The sequence below is a fragment of the Amyelois transitella genome, chromosome 4, assembly GCF_032362555.1.
Source record: "Amyelois transitella isolate CPQ chromosome 4, ilAmyTran1.1, whole genome shotgun sequence".
NCBI classification, from domain to species: domain Eukaryota; kingdom Metazoa; phylum Arthropoda; class Insecta; order Lepidoptera; family Pyralidae; genus Amyelois; species Amyelois transitella.
The window spans coordinates 9291344-9307811 of NC_083507.1; the positions used below are offsets into that span (position 1 = coordinate 9291344).

At 35.8% G+C, this 16468-nt stretch overlaps 3 protein-coding genes across 4 annotated transcripts; 2 read left to right on the forward strand and 1 right to left on the reverse strand.

Moving 5' to 3' along the window:
- The first annotated feature begins 737 nt into the window (after positions 1-737).
- On the forward strand, positions 738-1628 carry LOC106139279 (uncharacterized transmembrane protein DDB_G0289901-like). Its single transcript, XM_013340690.2, has one exon. It carries the CDS (start codon positions 738-740, stop codon positions 1626-1628), a length of 891 nt encoding a protein of 296 aa, XP_013196144.2.
- A 1462-nt stretch (positions 1629-3090) lies between these two features.
- Positions 3091-12026, forward strand: LOC106139296 (uncharacterized). The gene is made up of 11 exons (XM_013340715.2): positions 3091-3320; positions 3421-3628; positions 3708-3831; positions 4020-4555; positions 5150-5490; positions 5601-5714; positions 5826-6420; positions 6741-6768; positions 7252-7385; positions 7916-7961; positions 8037-12026. Exons 1-11 carry the CDS (start codon positions 3252-3254, stop codon positions 11902-11904), a joined length of 6063 nt encoding a protein of 2020 aa, XP_013196169.2. The 5' UTR covers positions 3091-3251; the 3' UTR covers positions 11905-12026.
- Positions 12027-13340: 1314 nt separating this feature from the next.
- Positions 13341-15476, reverse strand: LOC106139281 (HIG1 domain family member 1A, mitochondrial). Of its 2 annotated transcripts, none has more exons than XM_060954608.1 (3): positions 15319-15476; positions 15122-15238; positions 13341-14619 (listed from the first exon to the last, which is right to left on the reverse strand). In XM_060954608.1, exons 2-3 carry the CDS (start codon positions 15213-15215, stop codon positions 14429-14431), a joined length of 285 nt encoding a protein of 94 aa, XP_060810591.1. In that variant the 5' UTR covers positions 15216-15238; positions 15319-15476; the 3' UTR covers positions 13341-14428. The 2 variants fall into 2 exon arrangements, with proteins under 2 accessions (XP_060810591.1, XP_013196146.1); XM_013340692.2 differs by having other exon boundaries at positions 15122-15226; positions 15319-15472.
- Positions 15477-16468: the final 992 nt, after the last annotated feature.

Here is a 16468-nt window from a genome sequence, read left to right on the forward strand (position 1 = left end):
TTCTAATAATGAAATCGTAGTGGTCATGCATGCTGTGGTTCATTTATCCAAATCGGTTTATGTCATAATATAAAACTTTTTCAAAATACACTAAGTATATCAGAATTGTAACTAATTACCTACATAATTTTTATTCCTTCTTTTCCCTTTACGGTGTGATCAAAGCACTTTTCCGTAACTTAATATGTTATAAAATAATTTTCCGATATCTGCCCAAAATTCTTAAACTCATACCTGAAGATATCCAAACAATGAAGGTAGCGAGGAAGCTGCCAACACGTTCTGTAGTAGATATAAATGGCGCATGCTTGTCTACGTGATGCCTTGTGTATGTCATGTGCCGTATCTTCATGTCTTCAATGAATTACGAAATTCTTGATGATGGTTAAATAGAAACAAAAGAATTTTGAATTACTTAGGACGATTGTTATTGATGTAAATTTATATTTAACTATTCCTTCGTAATCCATTGCAAGTGTAAATATAATGAATCATACAATGCTATATAAAGGGAAGCATAACAAAATATTTTCATTGTTTACAATGATGGCGATACTTAAATCATTTTCTTTGATTGTATTAATTTACATTACGGTAAGCTTTAGATTTCTTTGTAGCAAACTTAAGCTTAGCTTATCACGGCTTACAAATACTTAATTAGTAGAAATAATATTCTTCAACGTGTTTCCCATCAGGTGTCCCAAAGTCAATACATAGGGAGAACTGTACGTCACTTCATGCCGACTCCAATAGAGCCCTGTTATGGCCCCAGTTCTGGTGGTACCGATGACCTCAGCGCGCTTCTGGCGCTTGCGCGAGCTTTAGAAAGCAGCCAGAACCAGAACCAACAGCAAGAAAAACAGCCACCTCAGCCACCACCTTGTACCTGCCCTAAAAGTGATGTTAATACTATAGAAATTATTGATAAATTGATTAACGCTTTAGTTTTTACTACTACCCATTCAGGCGGGGGTGGGGGCGGGGGCAGCGGCGCAGGAGGAAGTGGTGGAGGTTTCACTTCAACTACTACTACTGGTAGTTATTCGTCTTCTTCAAATAGCGAGGGCGTCGTTCCCGGTCTACTTGGAGGTTTGGTTGGAAGCAATGGCCAAAGTGGCTCATCATCTAATAATAATGACGGAGTCGTGGTCGCATTGCTTCGGGGCCTGCTTGGTGCGGGGGGTGGGGGGAATGATGGCGTAGTCACCAATTTACTTAGCGGATTACTTGGTAGTAGTACTGGTGGTAATGAAGGAGTAGTACCTAATTTATTAGGAGGGTTAGTAGGACCTGCTTCCGGAGGAAATGAGGGGGTAGTTCCGGGATTATTAGGAGGATTACTAGGAGGAGGCTCTTCAGGCGGAAGTAGCGGGGCAGCTGGAGGGAATAATGGGGCAGCTGGAGGGAATAATGGGGCAGCCGGGGGAAATAACGGGGCATCTGGTGGCTCATCTAACGGAAACAGTGGTTTATTGGGTGGGCTGCTCGGAGGTGGAAATTCACCAGTCGGAGGTTTACTTGGAGGTGGCAGCAGTTCAGCGGAAGCCGCCAGTGGTGCCTCAAGTACCGCCAATAGTGGCGGTTCTGGGAGTGGTGGTGGTGGTGGGTTGCTTAATTCTGTTTTATAGTTTTTAATTCTGTTTTAATAGCATCAGTTTTCTGAAAATTATAATCGAATAGTAAAATTATTAAGGGTGTTGTTTTTTGGTGTTTTTTTCTTCGGTTGTGCGCCAATAGAGACAGTCTCGTATGTTAGGCTTTTTGATATACACACACATTTACCTAAGTGCATTGATTAAATTATTTTTCTTAAATCTTTTGGCATTTTCATTTCTAAATAATGTGAGTATGGAATGTATAGGTACTCATATTTCACAAAGAAACTTTCAACTTTAAATTTTTCTAGAGAGGAGCTCGGGATTCGTCTGTGACTACGATTCTTTGACCTCCACAACCTTTAGAGAGGAATTTGACCTGTATTGGATTATGGTTCACATCCAGTAAGTTGATGTGTAGGTTTTCTAACGATGTTTTCTCTAATAAGGGTATTCACACTTATATACATAAATCATACCTATGTAAGTTCCGACCAAAGTAATTGCTAAGTAGGTAGGTACATCGCGACTGAAGACTTTAAAACTGCGTCATGATTTTTAAATCGGGCGACTTTACCATTGGACCACCGACAGTCTGGGATGTTAGTATTTACATCAAAGCAAATAAAGGCTCGACAAAAAAATTGACGAGGTATATACTTAGTTATACCATCTTCCTCAGAACTTGTCGGAAATTATAAGCATAATAAGTAGGTACATAGGTAGGTTCGTTTACCTACCTCGGTATTTACACCACCTTTTCTTTAGACCACGAACATAAGTAGGTACCTATTTTGATTTCCCGCCAAAAAGTTATGGGTGCAATGTTTTTTAAACATTTTTACAAGGGCATATTTAGGAATTTCATGTACTACACAGTTAGGTTCGTTTACCTAGCTCGATATCTACCTACCTACGCCACCATTTCTTTAGACTACGAGCATAGGTAGGTACTAGAGATGGCCGAGTACTCGGTTGATACTCGGTATACGCCGTACTCGGCGGGTTTTTTGATACTCGAACTCGACCGAATAACTCGGTTTGAAAGCAATATATTTAGGTAGATATAATAAAGTACTTTTTCAATTACTATGACGCGCAAAGTGAATTATTTGTTTGCTAACGAACAAGCAACTGGTAGGTAGTAGAAAGACGCGGGAGGAGTATATCAAATCAACGCGAACCGACCTGTCGATCGCATCGGCGCGCACCCGTTTGTACTAGTTTACGCACGCGAAATGGGTATTTGATAGAACCGAGACGCTAGGCCGCGTACCTACTGCATATTTGGGAATTTTATTCATGATGCATGCGTTTTATGCTATAATTGACAGTGTCTATTTAAGAAATCCGTGGGTTCCGTAAACGTCGCTTGTCGACGTTGTAAGAATAGCGTCAAAAAGCTCCCCAGTACTTACTATCTGTGCGTAACAAAGACAAGCTAATCTGTCAATGTCGACCTTGACCACAACATAAAATACGTTGACATTTTAAAAGTTCAGTTGGTTTTGTTTGCTTTAGTTTTTTATTTGTAAGTTATTAATTTGGTATATTTACGGTTATATTTGTAGTATTTTAATATTGTGTCAAAATATTTTAATATAAGAACAAGAAGTAAAGTGCTAATCATAACCCTATGATAGCATAAATGTCATCATGACTACCGAAATTGAAGCTTTGGAAACAAATGAATTTTTGAGGCGACGAAAACTGAGGCTTCAGCAGGTTTGGCTTTTTAATAACTTATGATATCATCGTCTTATCAATTAAACAAAATTGTGCAAGTATTAAGAAGAGGGGTTTTTATTTTCGAGTGACTTTTTAGGTTAGAGAGCAGTCTAAAGATATTGCAAAAAAAATAAGACAACGCGCTAAAGGTGAAAAGTTGCGGCAAGTCGCTGAGCTCGATTCAAAGAAGGAGCAAGAGTATTTGCAACGTCAGGAGAAACTTGTTAAACGTTTAGAAATCTTGTATGCGAAAGGTGTAAAAAATATTGGATCTGGTCACAAGCAGGCCGCGGATTTGACACAAGGTAAAGTAAAATTTTAGTTGGCCCAGATTTTCAACCCACATGAGTGAAGTAAATATGCTTAGAAAAAAAAATTTCCTAGGTTCCCCAGAGAAGCCTGACTTGTCCAAGCAGCGTGGTAGAGAGGCTGTTGCTGAGCTGAGAAAAAGGAAACAGGAACTTTTAGATGAACAGAAAAAGCTCTTGGATAGGAAACTGCAAGCAAGGTTGTATCAAAATATTTCTGTAAAATTGTCCAGTTGCATTAACATTTGTGCTTACTGTGTAGTTTATAAAGTATAAATTGGTAGATTTATAAATAATTACAGCAAGCCTTCAGATATTGTCAATAAAGCACTAGTTTTGAGACTAATTATTAAGAATTGAAATTTTATCATTCACTTATTATTTACAGGGAAGTGGCTAATGAAATCAGCAGAGAAAAGTCAACCAATGTAGCCAACAAAATATTGACAAAAACATCCAGTGTCACTGTGAATGAGCAGCCTAAAGAAAATTGTCTAGAAGAGGCTATTGATGTGCAAAATAACACTGAAAATGAAGTTGTGAAACAAATTGACATGGCAACTCAGTGGGAGTTCAATGTGTTGCCAAATGAGTGGGAACCAACCATACCAGCACTGTCTTTGCCAAAAGATGATAGTGAAAAAGAATCATTAAATATCAATAATACAGAAAGTAAATCTGATAAAAGTAAAAGAGTTGATTTGTTCGCTCTTAGTGAAGAGATGCCTTCAAGTTTGCGAGGGGGGTTAACTAACATACCTGAAGAGAGAGTTACTGTGAAACCCTCTTTTACCCTTGTATCTGAGTATCTACAAAACCGAGGGCTTAGATTGAGAGAACCAGACAATATAGCAAGTAAACCCCATGGAGATTTACACAGCATAAAACAGACAATAATGTGTACCAGGCCATCAAAGAATGAAGGTAATATACCCACTCATGGTTGTCATGTGCTTGATGATCAAGTAATCCCAGTACCATGTTGGCAAGCTGAACCAAATTGTCAATATTGCTCCCATAGAATTTGCCACCACTATGATGCAACAGAAATTTCAGTTACTAATTCACAAATTAACAAGATTTTTAGCTCAATTCGGTCAACTAGAGATTTGCAACCAAGTCCAGTGTTGAGGGGATCAAGTCCGTTTAGAAGGAATAAAGTTCCACACACATCGCCAGGTTACAAGTTTGCAAATTGGTTGTCATCTCACTTTTTTGCGTATTCTACTCCCAGCTCTGTCACAGTTGCTTTGGGGCCTAGGGTCCTATAGTTAAAAGAATAGTTAACATCCATCAGTAAACAATAAATAGTTTAAAAGTACAAATAAATAACTAAACAATCAATTTTAGTTCAATCATTTTCATACAAACATATTAGGTATCTTTATCCTTTTATCCCTGATGGTTGTTCTTTATACTAGTCATGTTTAGCTTATTAATGTAAATGGTAATATTACGTCATTATATTAGTAATCATAAAAAAAAACAACAGTTTTTGTATCATTAATTAAATTTCAGTTAAAGGAAAATCCAAGGAAAAGTCTCCGATTTCTAGTGTGTCAAGCATGATGGCAAAGAAAAATTCTGTGACCATTTACAATCATTTAACACGAGACAGCCGGCAAATACCATGTGGTGAAGAGAGGCTTGTGGTTCATAATACCAATAAAGATGAAGACGCTTATTCCCAGGCGGTGAAGGAAAGTTCTAGCAATGACGCGAAAGAAAAAGAACATCAGCATAAGTTGCAGGAGATGAGAAGCAAAATAGCTATGGCCAAACAGAATGTCGAGAAAGAATACAATGACACATTGTCTTTTTTGAATTCCCTGCCTAAAGAGAAAGGAAGCAAAACGGTGGTATGTAACAACATATGTACTTTTGTCTCCTGTGTTTATCATTCCCCATGTTTTATGTGTACATAAAATGGTAATTAAATTGTATTCTTAAAAATATCTTGTATTTGTAGAAAACTGCCTATATGGATGAGCGACGTGAAAAAATGCTCAAGGACAGTCGTCAGCAAAAATTGCAGCAAGAGTATCGGAAAATAGAGAAAGAGTGCAGAAAACATGGTTCTACGGTATTTAGTGTGCATATGTCTAAATAATTTAATTTCCCATTTGAATAGTAATTTCCTAACGAATCATTTACATTTTGAGTTAAAATAAATGTTAAACACATTTTTTTTTAGGATTCGAGGAGATGTTCATCAGAAAATCGTAGACACAAATCAAAATCCCCGGAAAACGTAAATATTGAAGAACAGGACTTCCAATATTCTTGGATGCCTGTTCCGGAAAGTGATGGAAGTCTAGCAATACACACCATCCCTACTACAAAGCCAAAGTCCGGGAACAGTGTAAAGTTCAGCAAAATGGATAGCTATCATGAATATAGGTCTCGCCACAAACATACGCCGCCCACGAAAGAAAAGGAACAGGAAACTCTAAAGTCAGTCCTCATTCAAGATGGCAGTGAATCTAGTGACTCTTCATCTGATACAAGTTCTATAGAAAATATGGGTCTTGAGTCTAGTACATTAAAAAACAAAACTAAGAAGCAACATGATAAAGAATTGACGGATGCTGAAAGAATCATCATTTATAAGGTTTTGGAATCCAAAAAGAAAGAGAAGGCAAAGAAGAAGGCCAAGTTAATAAGTGATATTGCCAAGTCTTTACATTCATTTAATAGAAACAAGTCTTCTAATGGAGATACTAATGGCAGTCAAAATAGTAAGGAACAGTTGAAAGGAAATACAGTATCTTTTGAGCATGTTCAGGAAGGTATGTATGTGACAGGGCTTGTGTAGACATACACATATAAAATCTCGCCTCTTTGAGAGCCACAATCCCTGATCTTTTCACTTGCCACGATCCCTGATTACTTCTTATGCTTCATCCACATTCATAATTCTCTTCATGCAATCTCGTCAGTTCTGAGTACTCTTGACCTGACCTTTTGCTGGAATGTCCCAGTCTTGTGTTGAGAGGAAAATATTTGCTACATGGTTTTAGGAAAGACCTTCCACAGCAGAATTCAAATTATTTGATTACAGACTTATTTCATTTTCTTTGATAATCAGTTTAGTTTCTTTTCATTTCAGGTATATACAAAACAACGAAAGAGAAAGGGTGAGTGGTTTTCTACAATGGTTTGTAATGTTGTCCTCCTTTTGCTAACCTTTTGTTCCTTCCCAGACTCTCTTACAACGTCACAAGTTGTTATACCGCGAACGTAGAAATGTGGCAAGCGACTTCCGAAAGAAAACCCTGGTGGTAAATTACTGTTCGCAAAGTGAATATCTTATTAATCTAGATTAGGTTTTCAGTCCAAACTTAAGTATCAGTCAGTTTATTTATTTAGTTTTTTTGGGTAATACTGTTTTGTGACCAGTTTTTTTTAATAATGAAATAATGATATAATTTTTGTTAATCATTATTATTTATGTATTGTTTGAAGTTGAATATTTTGTTTGTAGATTTGTATTTTCGTACTAGTTCCGGCAGATAAGACACCCTGTTCTGTTAGACGTCGTCATAAAACTAAATACATATATCGTAATAGATACCGAAATGCGGACTTTGAAGTAGGCAATAAAGTCTTCTTTATTTCAGGGATAACCTCGCGTCGTTATATTTCACCGAAAATTCAGGGGCAGGTCGCGCGATATCTTTGTCTAGAGATGAAATATTGTACGGCAAACCTTGTGATTGCAATTTACTGGATAAAGAGCAACAACGTGATACAGGTAGTGATACAACACACGTTATAAAAATATAACTGAAAAAAATCGATTAATAGATTTTTATGCTAGTGGATTCATAAATATAGTAGTGTAGTAATAATATAAAAATCTATCCATGCGAAACCGCTGCGGCTCGGTTATTAGAGATAAACTAATGTATTTTCAAAAGATACAAAGTAATGGCTGACATATTACAGATAATACTACGGTCGCTGACTGATAAAAGAATTCGTCTCGTTAACATAATTTTGAAAAGGTTTCCAGTTTCGAATCCCACCAAGGCAATATGGCCAGTGTTCAATAATTCAGTTATGTATTATTGAACACTGGCCAAATATTCTTCCAATGAGAGAGATGTAATGATGAGATAAGCAAAGTAATTCAGACAACTAAATGTGTAACCATGATTAAAACTGGGTATTGTTTTCTGTCAATAGGGTCAAGCAAATAGCTTTTTAATTATTTAGACTTACTTTCTTACGGTCTTTGTGAAGTTCGTTTTACCTAATCGTTGGTCGTCTTTTCTTTTGTAGGTACAAATATTCACATGGGAAAAGGCGACAGAGTGTTGTTAGACAGGTAAATATAAATAAGAACAAAAATATATTTGATTCTTTAATATTATCTCTTATCATTTTTCATATGTATTTACAGGGAACCAAAGAAATGCAAATGTGGGTGCGGTCCGCAACCTGTAGAGCATCCTGTTCCCCCTGCGCCCCAGCCATCAGCTGCCACTTCGACATCATCATTTAAAACAGCAAGCAATGATAAAGAGTGTCCTGCTTTCCCTGAAGGCGGATTTGTTAAGCTACTTGACAATGAAGGCCAAGAAGCAGGCAAATTCTACATTGGTGCCTCCGGATTTCTCAAAGATGACGATTATGAAGTTATCATACAACTCAGGAAGAAAGATTCTGCCAAGGAAGAAAAAAAATCTGATAAAAATAAGGAAGCTAAGTTGTATACTATCAAGGAAGCGCAACAAAATGAAGAAGCCACAGCTGTAAGAACTTCAGAAAATATTGCTGATTCAAAACAGGAAGTGCCGGTTTCTGTTAGTTCTAGACATGAACCTGTAGACGTCGCTGAAGAAGCAGTACAAGCAACACCTAATACTCTGACAAAAGATGAAATATGTGAAACCAGGAAAACAATAGAGGATTTGCCCATAAACAAACTTGAGAGAGTAATATCAGGCAGCAATATTAGTGATATTGAAGAAGCTCAAATCAATTGTACTGATAAATGTGTTTGTACATCTTTTCAATTATCCTATGCAGTTCCTAGTCAAATGACAATTTCAGATCCAATTGCCAACCCTAAGGCAGCTACGTCCACATATACACAAACTACATTTAATTCCACTAATACACGACCTGCCTACATTCATATGAGTTCTTCAACTTCAACTGCTTATATGAGTCCACCTGAAGTGGTGTTACCTAGATTTTTAAGACGTGATTCGGATGAAGATACTCATAAAGCTTTCAATACTGAATTTGGCCGATTTGAAAAGCATTATCAGAACTGCACCTGTAAAAATTGTTTTATTAGAAAGACAAATTTGGATGAATGCAATCCACCTTGTAAAAAGAAATCCCGATGTTCAAAGGCAAATATTCCGACACCTCCAAATACATGCCGCAGCTACAATTCCTCCACAAGTGAAAAACCTTTTGACGATGTATCTACTAATTCAAAAAATAAACCACGCAAATGTCGTAAATATGAATGCCATACAGATTCGGGCAAATGCCGCAAAAATCACGAGCACAAAAGTACAAAAAATACTTCGGCTAAAAAGAAACTAGTTTTGCCAAAACACACCGTTCCAAGTGTAGCTTCTTCTAGTAGACATACATGGAATTTAAAGATAAAAGATAACAATTCCAACTTTAATCCCTTAATTAAAAATTATGTCAACAAATTACTTACACTTAACAGGGAAGGCATAAAGGCACTAGAAGTAGCAAGTCAAGAATGTAGTTCCGTTGCAACGCCCGGCAGCTCTATCATAGACGTGCCACGAAATATTACGAAACAAAGAACATTTGTTCAACCTAAACTATCTCTGGAGCAAATAAAAAATGAACTTATAAAAAAAATATTAACAGATTATGTAAATAAAACACAGACAGAAGAAATGGGAAGTAGTAAACATGAACAAAAACATATTCACATTAAAGTATCTGCTTCGCGACTACCTAAAAAAAGATCAGTACATAAAGTTAAATCTTTAAATATCTCAAAACGTCTACAAAAAACAAAAAGAGGGTCAGCTGTTAAGAAATCTATTGGCACCGAAGAATCGAATAAAAACGATACTGTCCCAACATTAGTACAGCAGGGGCCTTCGGTTGATGTTAAACTTTTGTCATCTAAAGAGAAGTTTCGTAGTAAAAGTTCTCCCACACCTAGGCAACCTGTTTGTTCTGAATATAAGCGTAAAAGTAGCGCATCAGATATAGTCACTACGAAATGTTCAAAAATACCTGCACAAAATGATCTAATTCCTAAACAACAACAAATTCAAAATTGTGGAAACAAAACTAACAAATCTTTTGCTCTACCACAACATCGAGCGTCTTCTGCTACTTTAGATGGTGCTCCAGAAAATTTTAAACAATATGAAGATACTTCAGTCATAACGCAAAAGCAAGAAGTACCTATAACGATATCAACACAAACAAGCCATGATGTAGACAGTGATATTAATTATGTAAAGCTTGCCGAAAACAAACTTGATAATATGGAGAAAATTGCAGATCTGACGGAAAAATGCACTCAGCGCCTTTCAAACCTTGCAAAAGTTTTAGAAGAAGTGAGAAAAAGTAAATCGCTTGCTTATAGTCAGATATCATCTTCTTCTGATTCGGCATGTGATGGTGACCCAAGGTCTGATAAAAATTTGAACTCTGGGCAATCCATGGATATTATTGATGTTGAAGGAAAGTTTGATTTCAAGCCGTCGACTCCGGCGCTTACGAGTGGAAGCGACGAAAACGAAACTTTAGAATCTTCTAAATATATTTCATTCAAGACTGATATTCCTAAACCTTTATTTACAAAATCAGTACATTCAGAAACAGAAGTTGCTGTTCAAAATACAGAAAATAATATGCCAAAAACTAGGACGAAACCACCTCCTGCATTATCTCGGATGCATCTACGTCACGTTCAGGGTATCACACCACACGAGTTGTCGACTGTTGTAGAAGTCGATTCACCAATGAGCGTGAGACTTAAAAACCAGTCTTCACGTACTGACTATAAAGGTGATATGCAGGATAGTGTGGGTAAAAATTCAAACACTAAAAACTTCGGAAGTTCAAATATAGATAATAATAACGAAGAAAATATCACAAACCCTGACTTACTACAAAGCAATCTTTCTTTATCTAAAACCAAAGTTCAACAAACGAAGCAAACCACGGAATCATCTGACGATTCCAAGCTACAAATGATGGATATAAAACAATTTAATGAAATAATGTTGCAACCATTCATAAGCATTCAAGATTATGCTAAACAATACGATATAGGTACATTGGACGAAGCTTCTAATCTTGGCGACGTTCTCAAAGATGATATAGTGAATGAAGATTTAAGCTCAATGCAATCAGACGGCAGTCTGCCAGACGTAATAGCAGAGCTCTTGAAACGGAAAGTAATTACAGAGCCTTTTAAATTCGATACGGTTTCGAATATTCATTCGACAACAGGTTCATCTGAATCGTCCATACTGGCTCTTACCAAAGTTCGAAAGGATAAAAAGAAATCTACCGTAATGTTTCACGAAAAAGAAAATGTCGCTGAAAGCTCTGATACTTTGAGTTTCTCTTCAAACCCAGATTTAGAGAATGCATTCAAAAAACTCGGCATGGGTTGGGCATCTTCTACATTAAAGAAAACTAAAGAACGACTTGCACTGTCTTCATCTTCAAATACGTCTAGTTCCAGCGTATCACAATATAAAATTAAAACTTTTAATAATCAAGATATTCCAGCACTTGTGACTGACTCGGTGTCAACTATAATGCAATTGACTAAAAAAGAGGGGAGACAAGAATCTAAGAATAATGGACAGCAGACAAATTTGGGAAAATCAATGACAGTAAGAGAGTTTTTGACCAACGAATTAGCTGATAAAATAACTTTTACCAATAAATCCCGACGTAATGATACAGAGGAAGAATTCGTTTCTTTATTTGAAACCAAAATGCCAGAAGAAATGAAACATTCATCACAGATGGTAAATGAGGAGCGATCTATGGACAGTGGCCCTGGAAATAGAGCTCGGACGTCTACGCCTGTACAAATTTTCAAATCGATAACGTATCACTCTAGTTCGAGCTCAAACCTGTCCAATGGTTTATTCAGCAACGCTGATGACCTATCATCAGTGAAAGTGACTTCAAACTCTATTCGAAATCATTCCACATCAGACAAAGACGACTTGACCATTCCTAACTGTAGTTTACGAATTAAAAAAGCATCAGATGCTAGTAAAAGTGATTAGCTCGAAATTTCACATATATATTATTGTTATTTGTTGTGATATTTAATGAACTGAAATTAGTATACCTGTAAAGTTGTTGTGAATTTATTATATTTATGGATGAAATCAACATGAATTTTGTATATTTTGGTTTAATTTCGTCTGCTTCTTTAGAATAAATAAGAATTATGTGTAGGTGCATACATTCATATAGTCACGTCTATTTCCCTTGCGGAGTAGACAGAGCCAACAGTCAGTCCAAAAGACGTACAGCTATTTCGCTTGATGGTTGGTAGCCCGTCGCCTAAAAAAAGAGCCTATTCCTTAGGAGCTTTTTACGACATCCATGGAAACGAGAAGGAGTGGTCCTATTATTTTCTTATTATCGGTGCCAGGAACCACACGGCACATATGTAGTATATCTTGAAAAGAAAACCACCTTGTATAATTTTATTAATAACAACCCAAGCTAATAAAAGCGTAGTAATAAAATATTGTTGTACTGCGTAGCACTAGTTACCAAACGCTTTTACTGTAACCAGGAAGCATTAAGACTAGCGGAATAAAGAATCTTTTGTAATTACAAGCTAACATAAAGAACATATAATTTTAAAAGTAGAAATAAAAACGTAACTTGTAATCAAATAACAGTACCTACCTATTCGGCGTGTACACCACATTACGTGCCAGTGTATCCTAACATTTTTCCCACAGACCACAGCGATTACATGTAATCATCGGCTAACAATTAAACTAATGTAAATTGGTAAAGTACCCACATAGAACTAATAATAATCACCGTTTTCCCTAGTTATACAGGTTTGACATACCTACCAAGATTATCCTACTACTATTATATTATAAAGGCGAAAGTTTGTATGGATGTATGGATGTTTGTTACTCTTTCACGCAAAAACTACTGAACCGATTACCATGAAATTTGGTATGTAGGTAGCTGAAGACCCAGAATAACACATAGGCTACTTTTTATCCCAGAGTTCCCGCGGGATTGATAGGGTTTCCATGCGGACGAAGTCGCGGGCGGCCTCTAGTTACGAATACATCTACATTGTCATGCCCTCGTAGTGTAGGGTATTTTTACATAGAACCCACTTAATAATGTTACAGTAAGCCACATAGAAAAGGATTCAATCTTCGAAACATCTACGATACGACGACGGTTATAAAGGTACTATCTCTATGCAGCCCATCTACGGCTCTCGAGTACCTAACTAAAGAGAACGCCTATTTATTTACATGGCAGCACTTGCACGGTTGGTATAGGATTTTTTAGAATCTTTGCACCCTGCCCGCACTGACGTGAATATGAGCCCTCGTTTACAAGAGGTGAAAATGGAATTAAATACATACCAACATATGCTCAATAGTGAAGAGTTTTTGATATTGCTATCAAAAATTAAGCTCGAGCATACCTACTTTGCGGAAATGAAACAAAATTTGAAAGAATCAACATTTATTTCTTGCTTATATTAAATTGTATTAGTATTCTTTTGTCATTTGTATCACAAACTTTCACAGATTTTATTTTGTAGTACAGCTTTATCAGTTTGTTTTGGAAATAGTCACAAAAAACTTTTTGGAAATTTGTAGGTTTAATTACCTAGTCATATTTACTAATATCTTTCTTCAACAAACATATAAATCCAATCAATGGTTTATTTTATTAATAAATAAAAACATTTATTAAAAATACCTAATACAAAATGTTAAATTTCTGCATCACTTGACAAGTTTAATGTTGGTCAAAGTTTAAAAATTATTTATTTTACGGTAAACTGTTTTTACTCAATTTATAATCACAATTTCCCAATTATTAAAACAATTTATAGATATCTTTGATTTGATTATTATTATTTAGCTCTAAAATTTACTTCACTGAAAAGCATACTATACATGTTAAACATGTATCATAATATAACAGCTAAACATCACAGAAATAAATTAAATCTATCTAAAATAAATAATCTAGAATCTAACACAGACCGATACATTCAAACTGATTTATCGTGGCACAAAAATAAGATGCACATAATGCACTGCACAATCTTAAACATTCTTGTTTGTGGACTATATATCCAATGTAGTCTTTTAAGAGATATACTCTGTTGCTGACCACAAATTCATACTTCATATCATGGTAGTTGTATACTATTTAGTTCAGCAAGAACAAGAGTGGTGTGTTTTAATTATATTTGTTATTTGTGGAACCACTGTAAAACCAGCTCATAGATTGTACTTCAATACAAACAATAGATTCTGTTATGAGATTACATTCATGTTTGTATACAATCTGCAAACAATACTGTGATATAATCACTATGATGATTCATTTAAAAATTAGCTAAATTGATTTACTCTCAAAAGAAACCACGTAATTTAAATTAAGACAAAACTATTCCTTTAAATTGTATAGCCATTACATTTGGCATTTAGGTTACCACAATCCATAACATTATTCAAGGATTGTTTTATTTGTCTTAATATCAGTAAGTGGTACCAATTGAAGTGTAAATACCACAAGTCATTAGTTTTCTTTCTTTTCCTTCAGAAGATGGTCCTTCACTAATGTGTAAGCTAGACCAATGGTCAAGGCGGACACAACAGTGCCTTGAGCCGCTACTCTGAGTTGCATAAGGAAGACACTGGTACTCATGTTGCCTCTATTTTTGTATTTGTATGCACCAAAGCCACAAACACCAATCAATCCCAGAATTCCTGAAACACATGAATGATATAATGATGAGGATAATAATAAAAGACTTATTTAACTTTCACAGTTCTAGAAGTAAAGATTATTTTAAGAATTATTTTTAGGTGCCATGCCCAGCCAGATGCCATGTGGTTCCCTGCACTTTAAAATAGGACCACTATATCTCCTTCCAATAGATGTCATAAAAAGTCGACTAAGGGATGGGCTAATAAACTTGGGATTCTTCATTTAAGCTATAGGTTGGCAACTAGTCACTCTTTGAATCTCAATTACTGAATGTGGCCTTTCAGTCTTAGCAAGATTGTGGCACTGTCTAACCTGAAAGGAATAAAGAAGTGATTATACATATGTGTGAATGTATTTCACTAGAAAATCATTATGTACCATATTTTTTTGGAGCGGAATTTTAGCACTATATGCAAAATAGTAAATGTACTTAGTGGAATTTTATGTAAAAATAAACTGATGTAACACTTTATTAATTTGATGAAATATTATTAAATTTACCTATAATCATAAACGGCGAGTCTTTCGATTTCCTGGCTAACTTCTCAGCTTGAGATTCTTCATTATAATCAAATATTTGCTGGGTTTTCGACATTCTTATACAAGCTGAAATTAACACTTAGTAACATTAATCTGGTTGCCAGAGTATCTATATAATAAATAAAAACTGCCTCTTTAAAAATAATGAAAATACGTACCTTATTAAGTTTAATAAAGAATTATATAATTTGTCAATTTTCACAACATTACGACACGATTACCAACGGCAATCCCACGAAAAACTAATGGAAAGAAAAAAGAAAAGAACACTCAGATCCAGTCAGACCTTGACAGAACTTACGTCACGGAGGTTTCCTTTCCTTCCGTCAGTCAGGACTGCAGTCACGATACGTCAACGTGATAGTTATTTTTTTAATGTTTTCCCGGCAAAGTAAATCATGCTGACGTATCTCCCAATACAAGTCATTAATAAACTTTGATCCTAGAATCACAAACGGACTAGACTAGTTCTACCATCTAGTGTTATCATACTAAGACTTGTCTTTGTTTTTTTGTTATCCCTTCCGTGTTTTCAATCTAAGTTGACAAACTGATTTGACCACAAGATATTACACATTCTTCATGGTATTCTAATGAATACCTACATTCTAATGAATCAAATATTATGAGTAATATTTGATAATAACTTGATAATAACTTTGATATGTAACATACATACATAAAATCACGCCTCTTTCCCGGAGGGGTAGGCAGAGACTACCTCTTTCAACTTCTTCTCTTTTCCTTTGCTTCATCCACATTCATAACTCTCTTCATGCAAGCTCGGCGGTTTCAGGTACTCTTGACCTGACCCTTTACCAGGACGTCCTTAATTTGATCAAGATACGTTCGTCTAGGTCTTCCCACTCCGACCTTTCCCTCCACACTCTCCTTGTATATCTGCTTAGTCAACCTGCTTCCATTCATCCTCCCCTCCACAAGACCAAACCATCTTAACATACCCTTTTCTATTCCTGTAACTACATCTTCTTTCACATCACAACATTCCCTTATCACGCTGTTCCTTATCCGGTCACTCAATTTCACACCCATCATACTCCTTAACGCTCTCATTTCCACTGCATTTATTCTGCTTTCGTGCTTCTATTGCCATACCCAACTTTCACTCCCATACATTAATGTCGGGACCGTCACGCCCCTATGCACAACCAGTCGAGCCTTTTTGGATAGTTTATGACTGTTCAAAATTTGGAAATTTATAACAAAATTGTACAGTTATAGTTAAAACTTGTTTATCGTTATTTATTTAAAGAATTAAAATTAAGTCACATTTTGTCAATGAGGACT